A 17,898-nucleotide genomic window follows, 5' to 3' on the forward strand; every position below is an offset into this window, starting at 1 on the left:
TTAATGTTCTAGGTAACATCTTTATGTATGAAGAAACGCTAGCATGCTGCAATGCTGTTAGCAAACGCTAACAAGCTAGTTACAACAAGTCAAGGCAGTTAATTGGTTTAGGACATAAAAATACTACTACTACTACTAGTCTGCAGTGCTTCGACTACATTAGGACATAAAACTACAGTAACATAGTACATTCACTGCTGTCTTGCTTCCTTTTCTCCTCTTCTGCTTTTTTTTTCTTTCTTTTTTCATTTCCAGACGGATAACTTCTCTTCATTTTGCCAATTAAAAAAAGGCCCGATCGCCGCCCACTCTCACTCTGAGTCACGTGACACACATATTTGCGCAGTAAAATGAACACGAAGGGGGGGGGGGGGGCATAAAAGTGGCGAAAACTAAGCACTTTACACTCATATGGATGTACAACATCATTTTAAGATGCTCAACTAACACCTTCCCTCTTAAAGCAAATGTGCAATGCAAATATAGTGTAAAGAACGCTCTCCTCAACGCAGCGAGAACGAGTGGGATCAACCAGCCGACGTAACAGGAAAAACACGAAACGGGCGCACTGATAACGGCTCTAACTTATCATAAGAACTTTATGGCATTAAGAGGAAATACTTACATTCGTTCATGGACGCACAGATTAAGCCTCTAACAGGTGGGGTGGCCGTCCTCTGCTCGAAATGCGCACCTTACGCTTACGCCTATTCTCGTCCTCAGAATATGCAGCGCTTGTGACGTAGGACAATAACAGGATTGGTTGCTATGGGAACATACGCAGCGGCATACCGCATACCCAAGGAACTTTGCTTAAAGGAGTATTAAAATTGCTAATAAAATAATTTAGGATTGTTTTAGATGCATATATGTTATATTTTTCATATAGAGTATTCAACGAGGAATACGACAGACCCATTGATAAACTTTCTTGAAATTCACCATTTCTTTAAGTAGTCACATTAATAATGAGGTGGCCTGTGAAAACCAACTTAATATATTACAGCAAGGACTTTTCCTAACAGGTTTTGGTGAATCACTCTTTGCAAAAACATGCAATGACAAAACTGATTGGACTTGCTCAAATATGTATGGTAATTGGGATTGATTACAGAGTTCTTAAATAATTTGCCAACTGATTCCATGGTATTGAATCACTCCCAATACTTGCAACTATGACAGTGCGGTGAAGCTGAGTGTGCTATATCTTTGTATGCCACATCTGTTGGCCCTCTAAGGGCCCCTGCTGACTGGGGGTCCTAGGCAACTGCCTGCGTATGCCTAATGGGACGCTATGCCTCTGCACCTGATGTGATACCCCGTGTGTGATTTTAGCCATTTCAAGTGGGATCGAATGTGGGGGTCTCAATTTATACTTTAACAGAAATTGCATTTTGCAGAAAGTTATAAAAAATATTTTTTCAGTTTTGTTTAGTTTGATTATTGAATCTCTCAAGATTGTTACAATTTATATTAAATATCCACATGGCTAAATATGTTGGAAAACACACAGGGTGCCCTAATTTTTTTCACATTACTGTATCTATTTATTAACAGAGCTACACCTTGAATGAACACAGAAGACGTTTTCGTCACAGACTTTGTTTTATTTCACACAATGTCAGTTTTTATCATGTTAGGAAACAATGTTTTTTTTACAGTATAAATTTCACATAGCTAGTGTGAATACATTTCACTTTGGTAGTAGAGTTTTACAATATCTTTAGAACATGTTGCTTGCATTTTCATCATGGAACAGTACGTGTCATCCCATGAAAAAAATACATTAGGAAAAGTAGGTGGGATTTTAAAAAATATATATATATATATTGTATATGATCAATGATCATACCTTTTAAATGAACAAGTATGGTATTTTTTATATTATTTATAAACAAATTTATAACATCTTAATTTGAAAATAAAATATCAAAATGAATTTAAAAAAAAAAAACTCCGCTCATGAACCCCATCAACACTAAAATAGATTTTATGAGAATTTATTAGCTTCTAACATTGCCTGCCATAGACCGCAACAGACATCCAGTTCATTCAAACTGTCACGATTAGCTATGAATGCTCATCTTTCAGTGCCATTGACGTCACGAGACATCCAATCCATTTTGGCTGGGAGGGGTGAGGTTCCATAGTAATTACATTGTAATAACATAGTAATAATGTCTATTTCTGTCAGTCTTCCCAGTGGAAATGGATTAATTTTTAAGTATTAGTATAGTTCCTTAGTAATCCATTGTAAACACCCCTCCCAGTCGAAATGGAATGGGCGTCTCGCGCCGTCAATGGCAGCCAATTAGTTAAATCACTATCTACAAGATACAGAAATCCAACTACCAAAGTGAAAACACGTTAGCTCACAATGCGAAAAATTTTGCTTCATTATTTTTCATCATCCCTTAAGGGACTACAAAAAAAATCACATTAGCCTAAACTTTACAAACACAAAATTTCCTCCCATTTTGGCTACTAAAAGGCAAGTCATCACACGCTTGGCTTTCCTCAACTTTCCCGTAAACCTTCTCAGGCACTTCCCGATAAACTTTTATCCATACAATATACACATTTTTCATCTGTCCTACCCTCGTGATGATTATACTGGGGACTGAAAAAGGATCAAAAGCATCCATAAATGAAAATAAACCTCTTCAAACTTCCTGTCTGCAACTTTCTTTTTCATTTAAGAAAAACAACCTTTCAAAATAAAACCACCCCCGCAGTCCAGATGTCAACGTTTAAACGTTACAGTCCTCATTTGTGTTTTTTTAACTCATGGGAAAAAATCATCAGTGACCTACAATTCACAGATTAATTACATGTCAAGTTTACCTCACAAAAAATCATAAAAATCAGCTTTTTTTTGGAAGATATTTTTTAAACAAAAATGTCATTTTCTTTTCAATCTACATCAACACGGGTGATTTGTAACATCGAAACAGCAGCACATTGTTGACTACTGGCCTAAACGTGTCCTAACCTTCACTTGCACACTCGAAAACTTGTGTCAAATCATAAAATTTACACAAAACTACACCTAAAAGCAGTACATTAAAACTATAGAAGCTAAGGTAACAATTACAGTACTTGGCACAATACTCAAATATATATCAAGATGTAACATAGGAGCCAGTCCTGCATTAAAATCACTGAGTTATAAGCACTTTTTCTTTTGAGGCAAGAAAACCAAAAATTCAAGATCACTAGTCTAAAATGTTGATTACAGCAGATGGATCATATACGTACAGCAAAAAACAAACAAAAAAAGCCAAATTTTCTTAATATTATGCTGCATTCGAGGAACGAACTGGGCGATCCTAGTCGCGAAGTCGGGGGGGGGGGGGGGGGGTGCAACTTCACGAGTTGCTTCAATCTGACGTCACTCGACAAAATGGCGCTTAAATCAATGTATTGATAACACAAGTTAAATTAAGTTTCTTAGACAATCCTTGTATTTTTCCCTCATACACTGAATTAGCTTAATGAATTCATACATATTTTTCATATTGACTTTCAGCAAGGATGTACTAGGGGTGTGATGGGGGAAAATATTACATTATGCTTTTGTGATGTATGATTGCTTCTGTGATATAGATTCTAACAACTTCTATTGTTCTTCACCTTGTTCCCATAGTTAGGAGACGCGCTTGAGAATCTCACGAGATAACTTGTTTTGCACCATAGTATTGTTTTACTACACGCCTGGGTCCCATAGAGATAACTTGTTTTGCACCCATAATATTTACCATTTGTTGGCATCTGTTGCAGCACAGCTCATTTGTCCCCTGTGAAAAGCCCTTTTTCAAGGTGGCTGAACCAAAAGTAGCTTAAATGTTTGTGATCGGAAGTTGGCCTCTCCGCCTCCGAGGGGTGCGTCCTTACAAAACCGGACATTTCCGCGTGACCCGTGAGGTCCGCCAGCGGGTCACGTACGGATCGCCTGGCTTTGTCCCTTTGCCGCTTTACTGGAGTGTTGCTGGCTTCCCACTCACTTGCCACGGTAAGCGATTTTCATTGCTAAAGGGACATTTTGTTTTGCTGTAACGGTAACGCAGGGATTCTGGGGTTGACAAGCTCAAGTCTAGTGTCATCGTTGACATTTGTTGATACTTGTTTGCTTGCTCTTGTGGGATTGTAATCAATAAATCTCATTTATTCTGCATTTTCTAATCAATAAACATCGTCTATTGAGCAAAAGTGTGCCTGTTACTAATTCACCGCGAACCTGGAAATTTCGGAAAACGGTGTAACAGTACACAAAAATCTCAGTTCGGTACGTACGTCAGTTTTGAGGTCACGGTTCGGTTCATTTTCGGTACAGTAAGAAAACAATGCAAAATATAAATGTGCTAGTTGTTTATTACTTGTGCTTTCAACAAGAGGAACATTAGCCTATACAAAGCTACAATTCTGCTCAAAAAGTAGCGGGTATTTAAAGATAATCCAACAACAATTTGCCTTTCAGACCCCGCGTATTGGTCAGCTTTTTTTCTGAAAGAAGAAAAAAGTGCTAAAGATAAAAGCAATCCCAATTACAGAGATTTTACATATATTTTACAAATGAAATGCCTCAATGAATCATTTTTTTTCTCTTATGAACGGTTTTCAAAAGCTTTATTGGTGGATTTTCTCAAGTTAAAGCGCCACACAGAAATTCATCAATTTAATTGTGTAAGCAGGATCTGTTTATTATACTTATTATTTAATTACAGGTGTTTTAGCTCATTTCAATTTATTTAAATGGGCTATTATTTATTTTATTATGTGTTTATATTTTACAAATGTGATGTAGTATTCATTTATATTGTAGATTTTATGTTGTATAACTTTAGTTCCTATGTGAATATTAATTCCTACTTTTGTTGTGGTAGGAGGGTTTTGTATTGAACACGGTGTTGGTTATTATTATAGCAGAGTAGACAGCAGTAAATCAACAAAGGCAAGTCAACTGTGCCCCGATCTACCACTCAAGAGATCTGATGGGACTCAAAAAGTGGGTAACGATTGCATATTAGTTTGAAAATCGATCGGTTCCACCGTATTTTTACAGGAGTGACTTCCGGTCTGCCCATCCTAGCTATCGGTAGTAGTACTGACGCAGGAGGGTTGCGTCTCGCGTCAAATAATAAACTCTGCCGTTCTTCTCGCGTGCGTCGCATTGAGCCGCTTCTGGGACGCGTCTAACACGCGGCCGCACTGCGACTGGTGTGCATTGGCTGATTGACTTTAACGCCCGCGTTTTACTGCGCTCTCGCGGTTGCCACGATGTCGCGCCGTTGACGTTTCTGGGTTATACTGTCCTACTGTGTTGGTCCTCATTATAGTAGAGAAGATGGAGTAAATATAATCTACACAAAGAAACTATAACCCGATCGACTCACAGCCTCGAAAAGTAAGGGTTACATTACGTCAGAAACTCGTTCGGTACGCCTCCGTTCCGAACCGAGCACCACGTACCGAAATGGTTCAATACAAATACATGTACCGTTACACCCTTAGATGTAACTGAAGCAGGCAGTTACAGTGTGTGCTATTAATCTCAACCGTCATTTTTATCTCCACTTTTTTTCTCCACCATGCTGATCAAAGTCCTAAATGATATTCGTCGGAATATGACACAGTTGATCGCAACATACTACTCAGCAGATTGGAAAAGTGGTTAGGGCTCACTGAAACTGTTTTTTACTGGTTCACATCTTATTTACATGATAGGGATTTCTTTGTCTCAATCGGAAACCATCAGTCAGAACCAACCGAGCTGTCAAAGCTTTTGCCTAGTAAAAGTATGGCCCTAATGAGAGCTTGTATCTACTCCACTCACTTGACGCTGCCTCTTAGCTCTGTATATACGTAAAACAGCGCCATTGTAGTCTGTTTGCGACAATGCGCGAGTGGGTCGTTCTGCGCATGCGTTAAATGCGTTAAATATTTTAACGTGATTAATTTAAAAAATTAATTATAGCCCGTTAATGCGATAAATTTGACAGCCCTAATTTTTATATATTATTATATTTAAAGTTAAAATTAGCCCCGTGAGAAGTTCATTTTCTTTATTTAAAAAAGCATAGAAAAGAAAAATTTTTCAACCCTGCATTTTTTTTTTACCCTGCCTCTTAAAAGAATTGGAATCAAGAATCGTTCGGAACCGGAATCGTTCAATTTCAAACGATGCCCAACCCTAAGTCCACATTACATCGGTTTTGAAATCATTACACTGGCTTCCAGTGAGTCAAAGGACAGACTATAAAATACAACTGCTCGTCAACAAAACACTTAATGGCCTTGGACCAAAATACATGCTTGATTTGTTGGATCCATATAAAACATCGAGACCCCTAAGGTCGTCTGGAACCTGTCTCCTGTATGTTCCAAGGACGAGAACCAAGCAGTTGTTAGGCAGCATTTAGTTATTGTGTAGTGCTCCTCTCCTCTGGAACAAATTACCTGAAGGTCTAAAGTGTGCTAAATCTGTTAGCTCCTTTAAATCAGGGCTAAAAACACTTTTATTTATCATAGCATATTCATAATTGTCTACAAATTTCAAACTTAAAGCTGTTTACTTTTTATTCCTTTTCTGCTTTAATTTCATTTCTGATTTCAAGTATTATATTTTTTAGGGCTGTCAAATGATTAAAATTTTTAATCGAGTTAATCACAGCTTAAAAATTAATTAATCGTAATTAATCGCAATTCAAACCATCTATAAAATATGCCATATTTTTCTGTAAATTATTGTTGGAATGGAAAGATAGGCCACAAGACGGATATATACATTCAACACATATGTACTGTATTTGTTTATTATAACAATAAATCAACAAGATGGCATTAACATTATTAACATTCTGTTAAAGCGATCCATGGATAGAAAGACTTGTAGTTCTTAAAAGATAAATGTTAGCACAAGTTATAGAAATTTTACATTAAAACCCCTCTTAATGTTTTCGTTTTAATAAAATTTGTCAAATTTTCAATCAAAAAAGAAACTCGTAGCTCGCCATTGTTGATGTCAATAATTACGGTACACAATGCTCATGGTGCTTAAACCCATAAAATCAGTCGAACCCAAGCGCCAGCAGAGGGCGACAAAAACACCCAAAAAACACAAGTAACAAGTGCACATGACACTGCTGTCATTTTAATCTGTTTAAGCAGGGCATGTGCGTTAAATGCGTCAAATATTTTAAGGTGATTAATTTAAAAATTAACTACTGCCCGTTAACGCGATAATTTTGACAGCCCTAATTTTTAAAAATTCTATTCGTGATTTCAAGTGATTTTTACATACAATTTATTTCCGGTTTCAGTCGTCTTTGCTTTAACTTTCTTTTGATTTAATGTGATTTTTACAAGTCATTTTAGCTCTCCTCGTGGATCTTCATGTGGTGTAAAGCACCTTGAATTGCCTTGAGTTGAATTTGCCTAGCCTTCACTTACAAGAAGGCAGGTTTTCTGGAGGTCAAAATGTGTTTTAATGTCCGAAATATAAAACAACTTGTCGTGATCAGCCATGTTTGTTGTTTACATTCGCTTGTAAAACTTTGAGATCGCAACTATGACCACAAAGAGTGGGATAAGTCCGACTTCCCACCTTCCTCGAACGCAGCATTTGTTTCCTCTAGAGGAAGGGTGTCCAAACTACGGTAAATGATGAAAATATCACTGAATATGGCCCGCACAAGAAGCTTGAGTTCAGCCTACATTATGTTGCACTGCTCATCTTTAACACTAGATGGAGTTATTCACCTAAACAGTGCCTCTCTTCTGGATTATTTTTTTGATTGTAACTCTGAACTCATTCACTGCCACTGACATTTCTAGACATCAAATCCATTTCAGTTTCGAGTCATCATGTTTCACTACCATTGACGGCGATGGATGTCCAATCCAATTTGACTGCGGTGTTGGCTGCCCTCCCAGTCAAAATGAATTGGACGTCTATCGCCATCAATGGCAGCCAATGAGTTAAGTCTTAAAAATAAATACATTTTGAAAACCCAATCCTTTTTACCTGGTTCCGATCCACTTGTTGTCTACAGAATAATTTTGATGTATTTTCTAAATCACAGATCAGTTCCGCCTACATGCAATTATCCAAGCTAAACAGAGGAGGTCTCACTCGATGATGGGGGCCGAACGATCGTTGGTAACCGTTCTTCGGAGACGAACGTGGGCAAACGGGTTGGTCCTGAAACACCAAATGGAAAAAACATTGAAATGGCGACGATTAATCCATTTAATTAATTAATTAATTAATTTTTTAACCTGTCTTGTTCAGCTGTTTGACACAGAGAATGGAAGTCTAAGTGCCCGGATAGTCTGAACAGTTTTAATGTTTCACATTGAGAGTCTGACATACTCCCTTTGTGATCATTCAACATACTTCATTTATTATGACAAAACAGCGAACAGGAAGGGGTTATGGGGGAACAAAAGAAAATAAACACAGGAGAAGAAAGAGAAGAAACACAAACAACAACAAGAAATACATTGAACGCCTCACTACACGAACTACCAATATGTTGGTGCTATCGTCAGGTAAATGTATTTCCGGTTGACACCATGTGGGGGGCCTGTTGACCAGGGAAAGAGGGGGAAGAAGGTGGGGGATTCTATAAGCTAAGTGATAGGAAGGAGTAGAGTGTACACAAATCATCTCTGTGATCTAGAACCCAGTAATCGTGTGAATCCTTTGTGAGTGTAAGCCCGTTGGCGACCGACCCTACACCGCCCCATTGCCAATCCTGGCACCGGGACCCCCTGCCCGAGCGTTCCCAATAACATCCAGCCGCGCGCGAGCCCCACCGGGCACGCAGCAGTCACGCAGACGAACGGAGACGCCACGCGGGCGCCGACACAGGGCCACGGCCCCCACCCAGCCAGCCCGGGGTGGTAGGGCGTATCTGATCTTGGTTTGGGGCAGTGGGACCGCAGCATGGAAATTCAGCCCAACTGCCCGTCCCACCGCCCTTTGCCAGAGCTCTCCTGTGGAGTTTTTGAATGCGAAAAAATATTTGAGGCTCAAAAATTTGGATTTGAACACTTAATTTTTCATTAAAAAAGTTTAGCAGGTTTTAGCAATACTTTTTGTGTTTGGGCCATATTATGGGTAGGAAGTTTGTGTCTAAATCATTCAATCCCCCCAAAAGTTGCTTCATTCAAAAAAAAATATATATATATTTTCAATCAAAGAAAAAATCATTTGAAAAATAAAATTGCCCTCTCCTATTTTTTTATTTATTTTTTAAGTAATATGCAAAGCAAATGACCGTCTAAGGTGCTAGTCACATGATCTGTTCAAAAAATTATTTTGACCCATTATAAGAATCATTTTTAATTCATTTCATTCATTTTTATTGTTTGTTTTCTTGCTTTACAACTATATATATATATATATATATTAGGAAAGTCAATTATATGCAATGACACTTTTTCGGCCACCAAGGGGGTCCTGGCCCGTGTATGAGCCTAAGGCAAGTAGGTCCAGCTGCGGTCTGCAGCACTCGCCCATCCAACCTTTTTGGTGCTTTCCCTGTCCCCGTGACATGGAAAAGGGGTTAGAGATGAGTTAGGGTTTAAGGTTAGGGTCGTTGAAAGCAGGGGGCGTGGTTGGCGGATGCTGAATGCTTGATCTGATTAGTCGTTGAAAGTAGGGGGCGCAGTTGGCGGATACTGAACGCTTGATCTGATTGGCTGTTGAAAGCAGAGGGCGTGGTCGGTGGATGATGACGCTTGATCTGATTACTTGTTGAAAGCAGAAGCTGGGGGTGCGGTTGGCGAGTACATTTGGCCACAGCTGGAGCCTTCTCCTCCAAGGGGCCTGGTTTACGGGTGTTAAGTGGGTGTGGTTAGATAAGGGGTGGGTCAAACAGAACCATAAGATAATGTGTGGAACTGTAATATTGTATTTAAATGTTAAAATATCTCTGCCAGCTGCTTGGCCGGTTGTCTGGATGGGCCAGCAAAAAAAAATTCCACTTTACACACACACACACCGGACACTGGTCTTGAGGGACCTGCGAAAGTGTGGAGCCCACAAACAATTGTCCAAATTAAAGCTTTAACTTAACCAAATGGTGAAAATGACAAATTTATCGACCCTTTTGAATGCTCAAATTGTCTGGAAAGTGTTGGAAAAACTATTTTCCTTATTCTACGGAAGCCTGAAGGCAAAATTGTCGCCTATATTGAAAGTATGGATGTTTTAAATAGTTAGATTCATTTGAGTTGTTTGTAACATGTAAATTAGTATCTGTCAATATGTCCTGATAAGAAGTAATTTTTCATTAAAGAAAACAAGGCACTCAAATTTCTCTGTTGCTAACAAAATACCTAGTTGGAGATGGTGGCGAGGCGGCCAACTGTGCACAGATCTGTCGGAAACAAGAAAAATCGTCGTTATTAATCATTTGATAATTAGATATGATCATATACCGTATTGGCCCGAATATAAGACGGTGTTTTTTGCATTGAAATAAGACTGAAAAAGTGGGGGTCGTCTTATATTCGCGGTCTAGACATTATACCCATTCACGACGCTAGAAGGCGCCAGATGTCATTGAAGCGATGTTCTGTCATGACAGATCTCAGCTACTCTCAAGTTTAACCAGTTTGCATTATTTTATTGCAATGTTTTTCCTTATTCAGATTTGTTACAAGACTACAGTTACAGTTAGACCTCACTTTGATGGTTAATGCAGTTATTGCAATTTTGTTGTTTTATCACAATGGATTGGTTTATTTACATTTCAAAAACCAGAACCCATTCATTTACAAATGTGATTGCACTTTAGTTTATATATTTAAAAGCTCAGATATTAAGATTTGAATGAGGCAAAATAACATGCTTTTTCTCTCAAATATATTGTTGTAATCATTTGTTTTACATGTACTGTAATTAGTTGCTGTACAAAAATTAATTTGGTGTTCAAAAAGTCTTTTTTCAAACTTGAGTCTTGAAAAAGAAGGGGTCGTCTTATAATCAGGGCCGTCTTATATTCGGGCCAATACGGTACAGTGGGGCAAGGTATTTGGGGGGGGCAACCACCAATTCTGCAAGTCCGCCTACTTGAAAAGATTAGAGACACCTGTAATTGTCAACATGGGTAAACCTCAACCATGAGAGACAGAATGTGGAAAAAAAACTGAAAATCACACTATTTGATTTTTAAAGAATTTATTTCCAAATTAGAGTGGAAAATAAGTATTTGGTTACCTACAAACAAGCAATATTTCTGGCTGTCAAAGAGGTCTAACTTCTTCTAACGAGGTCTAACAAGGTCTAACGAGGCTCCATTCGTTACCTGTATTAATGGCACCCGCTTTAACTCATTATCGGTATAAAAGACACCTGTCCACAAACTCAGTCAGTCACACTCTGAACTCCACTATGGCCAAGACCAAAGACCTGTCGAAGGACACTAGAGAAAAAATTGTAGACCTGCACCAGACTGAGAAGACTGAATCTGCAATAGGTAAAACGCTCGGTGTAAAGAAATCAACTGTGGGAGCAATTAATAGAAAATGGAAGACATACAAGACCATTGATAATCCCCCTCGATGTGGGGCTCCATGCAAGATCTCACCCCGTGGCGTCAAAATGATAACAAGAACGGTGAGCAAAAATGCCAGAACCACACAGGGGGACCTAATGAATGACCAACAGAGAGCTGGGACCACATTAACAAAGGCTACTATCATTAAGACAATGCGCCGCCAGGGACTCAAATCCTGCACTGCCAGACGTGTCCCCCGGCTGAAGAAAGTACACATCCAGGCCTGTCTGCGGCGGTTCGCTAGAAAGCATTTGGACGATCCAGAAGAGGGCTGGGAGAATGTGTTATGGTCAGATGAAAGCAAAATAGAACTTTTTGGTAGAAACACAGGTTCTCGTGTTTGGAGGAGAAAGAATACTGAATTGCATCCGAAGAACACAATACCCACTGTGAAGCATGGGGGTGGAAACATCATGCTTTTGGGCTGTTTTTCTGCAAAGGGACCAGGACGACTGATCTATGTAAAGGAAAGAATGAATGTATCGAGAGATTTTGAGTAAAAATCTCCTTCCATCAGCAAGGGCATTGAAGATGAGACGTGGCTGGGTCTTTCAGCATTACAATGATCCCAAACACACAGCCAGGGCAACAAAGGAGTGGCCTCGTAAGAAGCATTTCAAGGTCCTGGATTGGCCTAGCCAGTCTCCAGATCTCAACCCCATAGAAAATCTGTCCGTGTTGCCCAACGACAGCCCCAAAACATCACTGCTCTAGAGGAGATCTGCATGGAGGAATGGGCCAAAATATCAGCAACAGTGTAAGAAAAGCTTGTGAAGAGTTACAGAAAACGTTTGGCCAACAAAGGGTATATAACGCAGTAGTGAGATGAACTTTTGGTATTGACCAAATACTTATTTTCCACCATGATTTGCAAATAAATTCTTTAAAAATCAAACAATGTGATTTTCTGTTTTATTTTTCCACATTCTGTCTCTCATGGTTGAGGTTTACCCATGTTGACAATTACAGGCCTCTCTAATATTTTCAAGTGGGAGAACTTGCACAATTAGTGGTTGACTAAATACTTATTTGCCCCACTGTATGTATCAGTTGGGACCGGTCTGACCTTGTTGGTGTCGGCCATGCTGTACGGGCGTGGTCGAAAAGTGCTGATCCTCTGCGGGGGTAGGGAGCGGTCCTCCTCTGACTCAGGGGTGAGAGCCGGGGACACCAGCTGGTCCAGCTGGCTCATGCTGGTACTGTTGGCCTTGGATAAGAAGAAAGAGCTGCAAGAACAAATGCTATTAGGCGCTTGCTTGACGTGTCAATGGCAGTGTTTGAGGTAAATAATAGTATTTGATTCTACCTTTTTGGCGTTTGGTCAAGGCTGACTCTCCTCTCAATGTGATCCGTTCTAAATTGTGGCTGGGTATAGGAGTAAGGGAACCAGCCTTTCCTATCATAAAGAAAAAAATGTTGTATGTCATGTGAAAAGTCGTTCAAACTTTTGACATGTGTTCATAGTCGTGTAAAATACCGTCCGGTTCGATCATTCTGCCCGTAGTGCCAGCCGTCTCTCGGCTCAGAAATCAGCAGGGTGATGCTGTCGGCGGGCAGGAATGTCAGCAAGGAAGCACCGCCTCCTCCGACTTCTGAAGTGCCGGGCGAGTGAGCGAATATGGCCTCCACGCGTGTGGGCCCAGATAGAGCACCTATTCTGGGGCCTAGGTGAAAAATGAACAGATACAGTAAATAGATGGTGTACATATAGATTAGGCCACTGGTGTCAAACTGATTCCATAAAGGGCCAAGTGGGTGCAGGTTTTCTTTCCAACCAATGAAGAGGACACCTTTTGACCAATCTGATCTCTTACATGTGTAATCAGTTAAACTTTGTCAGGTGCTGCTTGTTTCAACAGAAAATTCATTGGTTGAACTGTTTGCGCGGTATCTGCTGGAACAAAATCCAGCACCCACTTGGCCCTTTGTGGAATTGGTTTGACACCTATGGATTAGGCGATGGAAAATAAGCTTAAAAAATAAAGCAAAATTGCCTGTTATAGAATGTCTTTCAGTACTTTTACTCAAATAAAAGTAAAAGGTAAAAGTCGTCATCCAAAAAATGTACTCAAGTAAAAGTAAAAATTTGGGTGAAAATGAGTAACATTGTGAATAACTGCTCACGATGTTTGATTTTTTTAAAAAAAAAAAAAGAAATGTATGTAAACAGTAAGCCTGTCGCAATATGCAATAATTCCATTTATCGCGCGATAAATAAAAATGAAGGCGGTAATTTTTCTGCTGCGATTTATCGCCTCGCGTGCACGCATACGTGCTGTTAACAGTTCGGATTCCTCGTTACCAACTGCACAAAATGCATCTTCGTTCCAGGTCTGGTAAAAACTAGCGCCGGAGCCAATCGTTCCCATTATGTCCTATTGTTCAACGTATACCGGCCGCATCAGTGCTCCGGAGTGACTGTGGACCATCTACGGGGCGCCGGTGTTGTTGACGTGTGAGCGCTCCCGTCAGGAGTGACATTTCACGCGGGGCGGCTATTTTTCGGCACAACGCCGGGTATTTACAACAAAGTCCGCCAAAACATTGTTACCGACTTGGCTGCTACGAACAACCTCGCTTTGACAACGAACAAAAGTGAGTACACCCCTCGCATTTCTGCAGATATTTAAGTCTACAGAGCAAGTGAAATTTGGATATCTAACACATGTTGATCATGAATATCTGAGGTCCACATCACCTTGAAAGCCACCCAGTCTCATTTCAATGCCGGGCCTCTTGGGTAGCGGAAGAGTAGCCGTGGCGCACATTTCAGCAGACTTCATCAGCCACGGGTGAGCAGAGGGTAGAGTGTTGTTCCCCCCTGGTCCCACCTGTTGGTGCAGCAGCTGCACAGGGGTCATGGCCCGAGACATCGGGGCGCTGTGAGGAAGCGGGGGGCTGTGGGGGGCACTGTGCGGTATGGCCAGGGTGACCCCCTCTGAAGAACCGCCGCTCGTGGACACCTGGCTAAGCGACATGACTGTGGAGGGGATGAGGCTCGGCGAGAGGTTGCTGGTGTTGGCCGCCATGAGGAGAGAGGACGACTGGGCGCCGGTGGGCGTGGACGCTCCCGGGCTGGCACTTCCGCTGGTACTGCTGTCCGCCGGGGCGCCTCCCGCCGATACGGTGAGAGGGGAGCACCTTTGCCGAGGGGACGCGCCGCCGGATTCGCCGGCGGTTACATGTCGAAATGTCTGGGGAGAGCTCTGAGGATTTTCCTCGTTCTGAGAGGACGTGACCGCTCGCTGTTGTTGCTGGGAGCGGTCGCCGTTTAACAGAGGCGGGACTTCTTGAACTGACAGCCTCTGTAATTTGGAGTCAATTTCAGCAATCCTCGAATGAAAACTCAAGTTTTTCGAATACGATCGGACCTGCTCCGACTGAGCGCAGCCTAGCTTGGTATGTCGGAGGACTTCGGCGATTCCGGCGGCTCCGGAGGTCTGCGGTGCCGTGTGACGGAGCAGGTTGAGCGCACGTTCTGGGAGCTTGGTCGGCTGTGTGCAAGACTGCTGCCATGAAGACAGTTTCTGTGAAAGGAGCTCTCGCACCTGTGGAGAAAAAAACGGGATTATTTCAGTCAGTTAACTTATTGGCTACAATTGACAATGATAGGTGTTCACTCCATTTGAACTAACTAGGGGTGTAACGATTAGAGGTGTGCGAAATTTCTGATTCTTAGATTATTCGCGATTCGGCCATGGAAGATTCGAGAACGATTCACAAACATCCAAATTCCGATTATTGAAATATGTCAAGTAAAGCGGAAGTAAAACGCACTCAGCGCGCCGCGTGGTCTTCGGGACGCAATGAGGAACGGAGCGAGAGTAGCTAAACATCATGCTTGTCATTACCCGGCCCCTCGGGTAATGCCAATGCTCAACTCACGGCTCTGGCTCAACTCATGCCGCGAGATAAAAAAAACAACAACATACCTGACTGCTGCCGAAAGCTGCTACAAAGTACGTCCACAATACATAATGTTAAGGTAGATATCATATTTATATAGGACTAGATGTTACATAGACTCGGTGGCGATAGCAGCACATGTAGAGAAAGCTAGATGCGGGCGTTAGTAAACGGCCGCCATCTTAAAGCAGTAGACTTCCCTGCAAGGCTGTTGTAGCGAACCTTCAAAGCGAACCTAATTAACTTTTTATCTAAAATACTCCTAAATCGGTAAAATATTGACTTGAATCTATCTTTAAAATAGTTTTAAAACTTTCACATGTCGAAAGTAGACAAAAGGGAAATTATGGAACAACAGGAGCAATTTTAACAACTTTAACGGTTGATTGACAACATTAAATTAATTGAATGTAGTTTAAAGCTGCTGATACAGAATGGGGATTTGAGTATATTATTTATTGTTTTTAAACTGTTAACTTGATACTGAAATAGTGGTTTATTTAAGCCTGCAAGGCTTTTTTATTTTTATTTATTATTTTTTTTTTTTTACAGTTTTTGTAACTAATGTACAAAACATTAGCAGCTAATAGCGGGGGACTTGTCATCAATAATCGATTTATAATCGGATCGTAGCCTCTGAATCGTAATCGTAATCGAATCGTTAGGTGCCCAAAGATTCCCACCTCTAGTAACGATGCACTGATCTAGATGAATATAATAATAAAAATTTTTTGATTTTTTTTTTATTTAAAAATTTTTTTTTTCTTATTTAAATTCAGTTTTTATTAGTTTCCCTTATTTTGTTTAATTTAGAAAAACTAAACTTAAAAAATGTAAATACTTTTAGTTTTTGTTTTTTAATTTAAAAAACAAAAACTGAAAAAGGTAAACTTTTCTATAATTTCAATTTTTTCAAATTAATTTAATTGTAAAGGGGAAAATTATTTGATATATATATATAGACTTATGGTAAATGGTGTTATACTTATATAGCGCTTTTCCACCTTTCAAGGCGCTCAAAGCGCTTTACACTATCGAATCCATCCACCTACTGGTGACGCAGCACCAGGAGCAACATGGGGTTCAGTATCTTGCTCAAGGACACTTAGGCGAGTTCATCAGGGAGGAGAATTGAACCCACAACCTCTGGTTTGGGGGACAACTACTCTACCACTGAGCCACGCCACCCCACTTATATAGACATATATTCAGAATTTTGACTAGTTGGATGTTTGTTTTTATTGATTTGATTATAAAAATACACATCTACATTTTTAAATTAAAAAAGGGAAAAGTGTTGTTGATTTGGAAATTAAAAAACAAAAAGTGGAAAAGATGTTTTTAATTTTTTTTCTTTTTTTTATTTACATGTTTTTTAAAACAAACAAATAAAACCCAAATATTTTATACTTTCTCTTGAGCTGGATTTTTGTTCATTAATCCAATATTTTTGAATAAATTGTTTTCATTTAAAAAAAACAAAAACTGAAAAAGCAGAAATGTTTGAATTCCTGTTTTAAAAAATCTTTAAAAAAATTTTTTTTAATGTGATTTCAACATTTTACCCAGAAACGTGAAGTCACCACGTATGATTTACTTTCACGTGTCACACAAAATGATGTGCTTTTAACCCTGACCCTCCACTGTGTATTTTTGCGCAACACAACACACGACCTTGCAATGGTAGTTGATGAGCAGCTTGGTCACACAACACTGCCGGTCCACCAGGAAGCAGTATCTCCTCCTCTCTTCGGTGAGCGCCGACCTGTAACCCGTAGCGACCAGCGTGTCCAGCTCCACTTGGCGCCGGCTCATCAACTCCACAAACTAAGAACAAAATCAGAACGCAGTATACTTGAAATTTATAGCCGCGCTTGGCTGTTGACCTTTAGAGCACATTGTTTTAACCCAGGAATAACACGTGTGATGTCATTTCCTGCGTCAAAAATAAATCCAAAACACCACCTTGTTGGCCTTTCCTCCAAAATAGCACTCCCTGACTTCCATATAAAGTAAATAAACCCTCCAAATCTCTCATTGTTGAACTTGCGCTAAGAACAATCAGCTGATGCAGATTGCAATGTAAGCTCATTAATAGCCAATTGTTTATTTCTCACAAACAATAGAGCTGGGGCTCAAAGCCATTTGGCTGCCATTGATGGCACGACACGTCCAATCCATTTTGATTTGGAGAGGTGAATTTCATTTCAACTGGGAAGACTGACAGCAATAGACGTCCAGTGTTATTAATAGGGATGTCTCGAACGAATATTTTTACACCCGAGTCCTGATTTTTAGAATTTGCTGATCTCATCAATACCGTGTGTCAATGTGTGTGAATTTCCATATTTGGCATTTGAAATTCTTCGAGTGTAAAGGGTTAAGTACAACACTCCAGCTGCCTGCTGACCAAGTGAAGCAGTGG

At 40.2% G+C, this 17,898-nt stretch overlaps 1 protein-coding gene across 3 annotated transcripts in view; it reads right to left on the reverse strand.

Annotated features, from left to right (window-relative positions):
* Window positions 1-1,498: 1,498 nt before the first annotated feature.
* zgc:158689 (uncharacterized protein LOC791177 homolog) overlaps window positions 1,499-17,898 on the reverse strand; it is a 28,056-nt gene continuing 11,656 nt past the window's right edge. The window contains exons 8-15 of one of the 3 annotated variants that reach the window (XM_057834059.1): window positions 17,148-17,300; window positions 14,939-15,115; window positions 14,266-14,872; window positions 13,045-13,231; window positions 12,874-12,963; window positions 12,634-12,793; window positions 10,345-10,385; window positions 1,501-8,200 (exon numbers count right to left, since the gene is read on the reverse strand). In XM_057834059.1, the coding sequence (XP_057690042.1) occupies window positions 8,128-8,200; window positions 10,345-10,385; window positions 12,634-12,793; window positions 12,874-12,963; window positions 13,045-13,231; window positions 14,266-14,872; window positions 14,939-15,115; window positions 17,148-17,300 (1,488 nt within the window). In that variant the 3' untranslated portion in view covers window positions 1,501-8,127. Of the gene's footprint in view, window positions 8,201-10,344; window positions 10,386-12,633; window positions 12,794-12,873; window positions 12,964-13,044; window positions 13,232-14,265; window positions 15,116-17,147; window positions 17,301-17,898 lie in introns of all 3 variants that reach the window. The other 2 variants (XM_057834060.1, XM_057834058.1) reach the window with 2 other exon arrangements.

Source organism: Corythoichthys intestinalis, chromosome 4 (genome assembly GCF_030265065.1).
Source record: "Corythoichthys intestinalis isolate RoL2023-P3 chromosome 4, ASM3026506v1, whole genome shotgun sequence".
NCBI lineage: Eukaryota > Metazoa > Chordata > Actinopteri > Syngnathiformes > Syngnathidae > Corythoichthys > Corythoichthys intestinalis.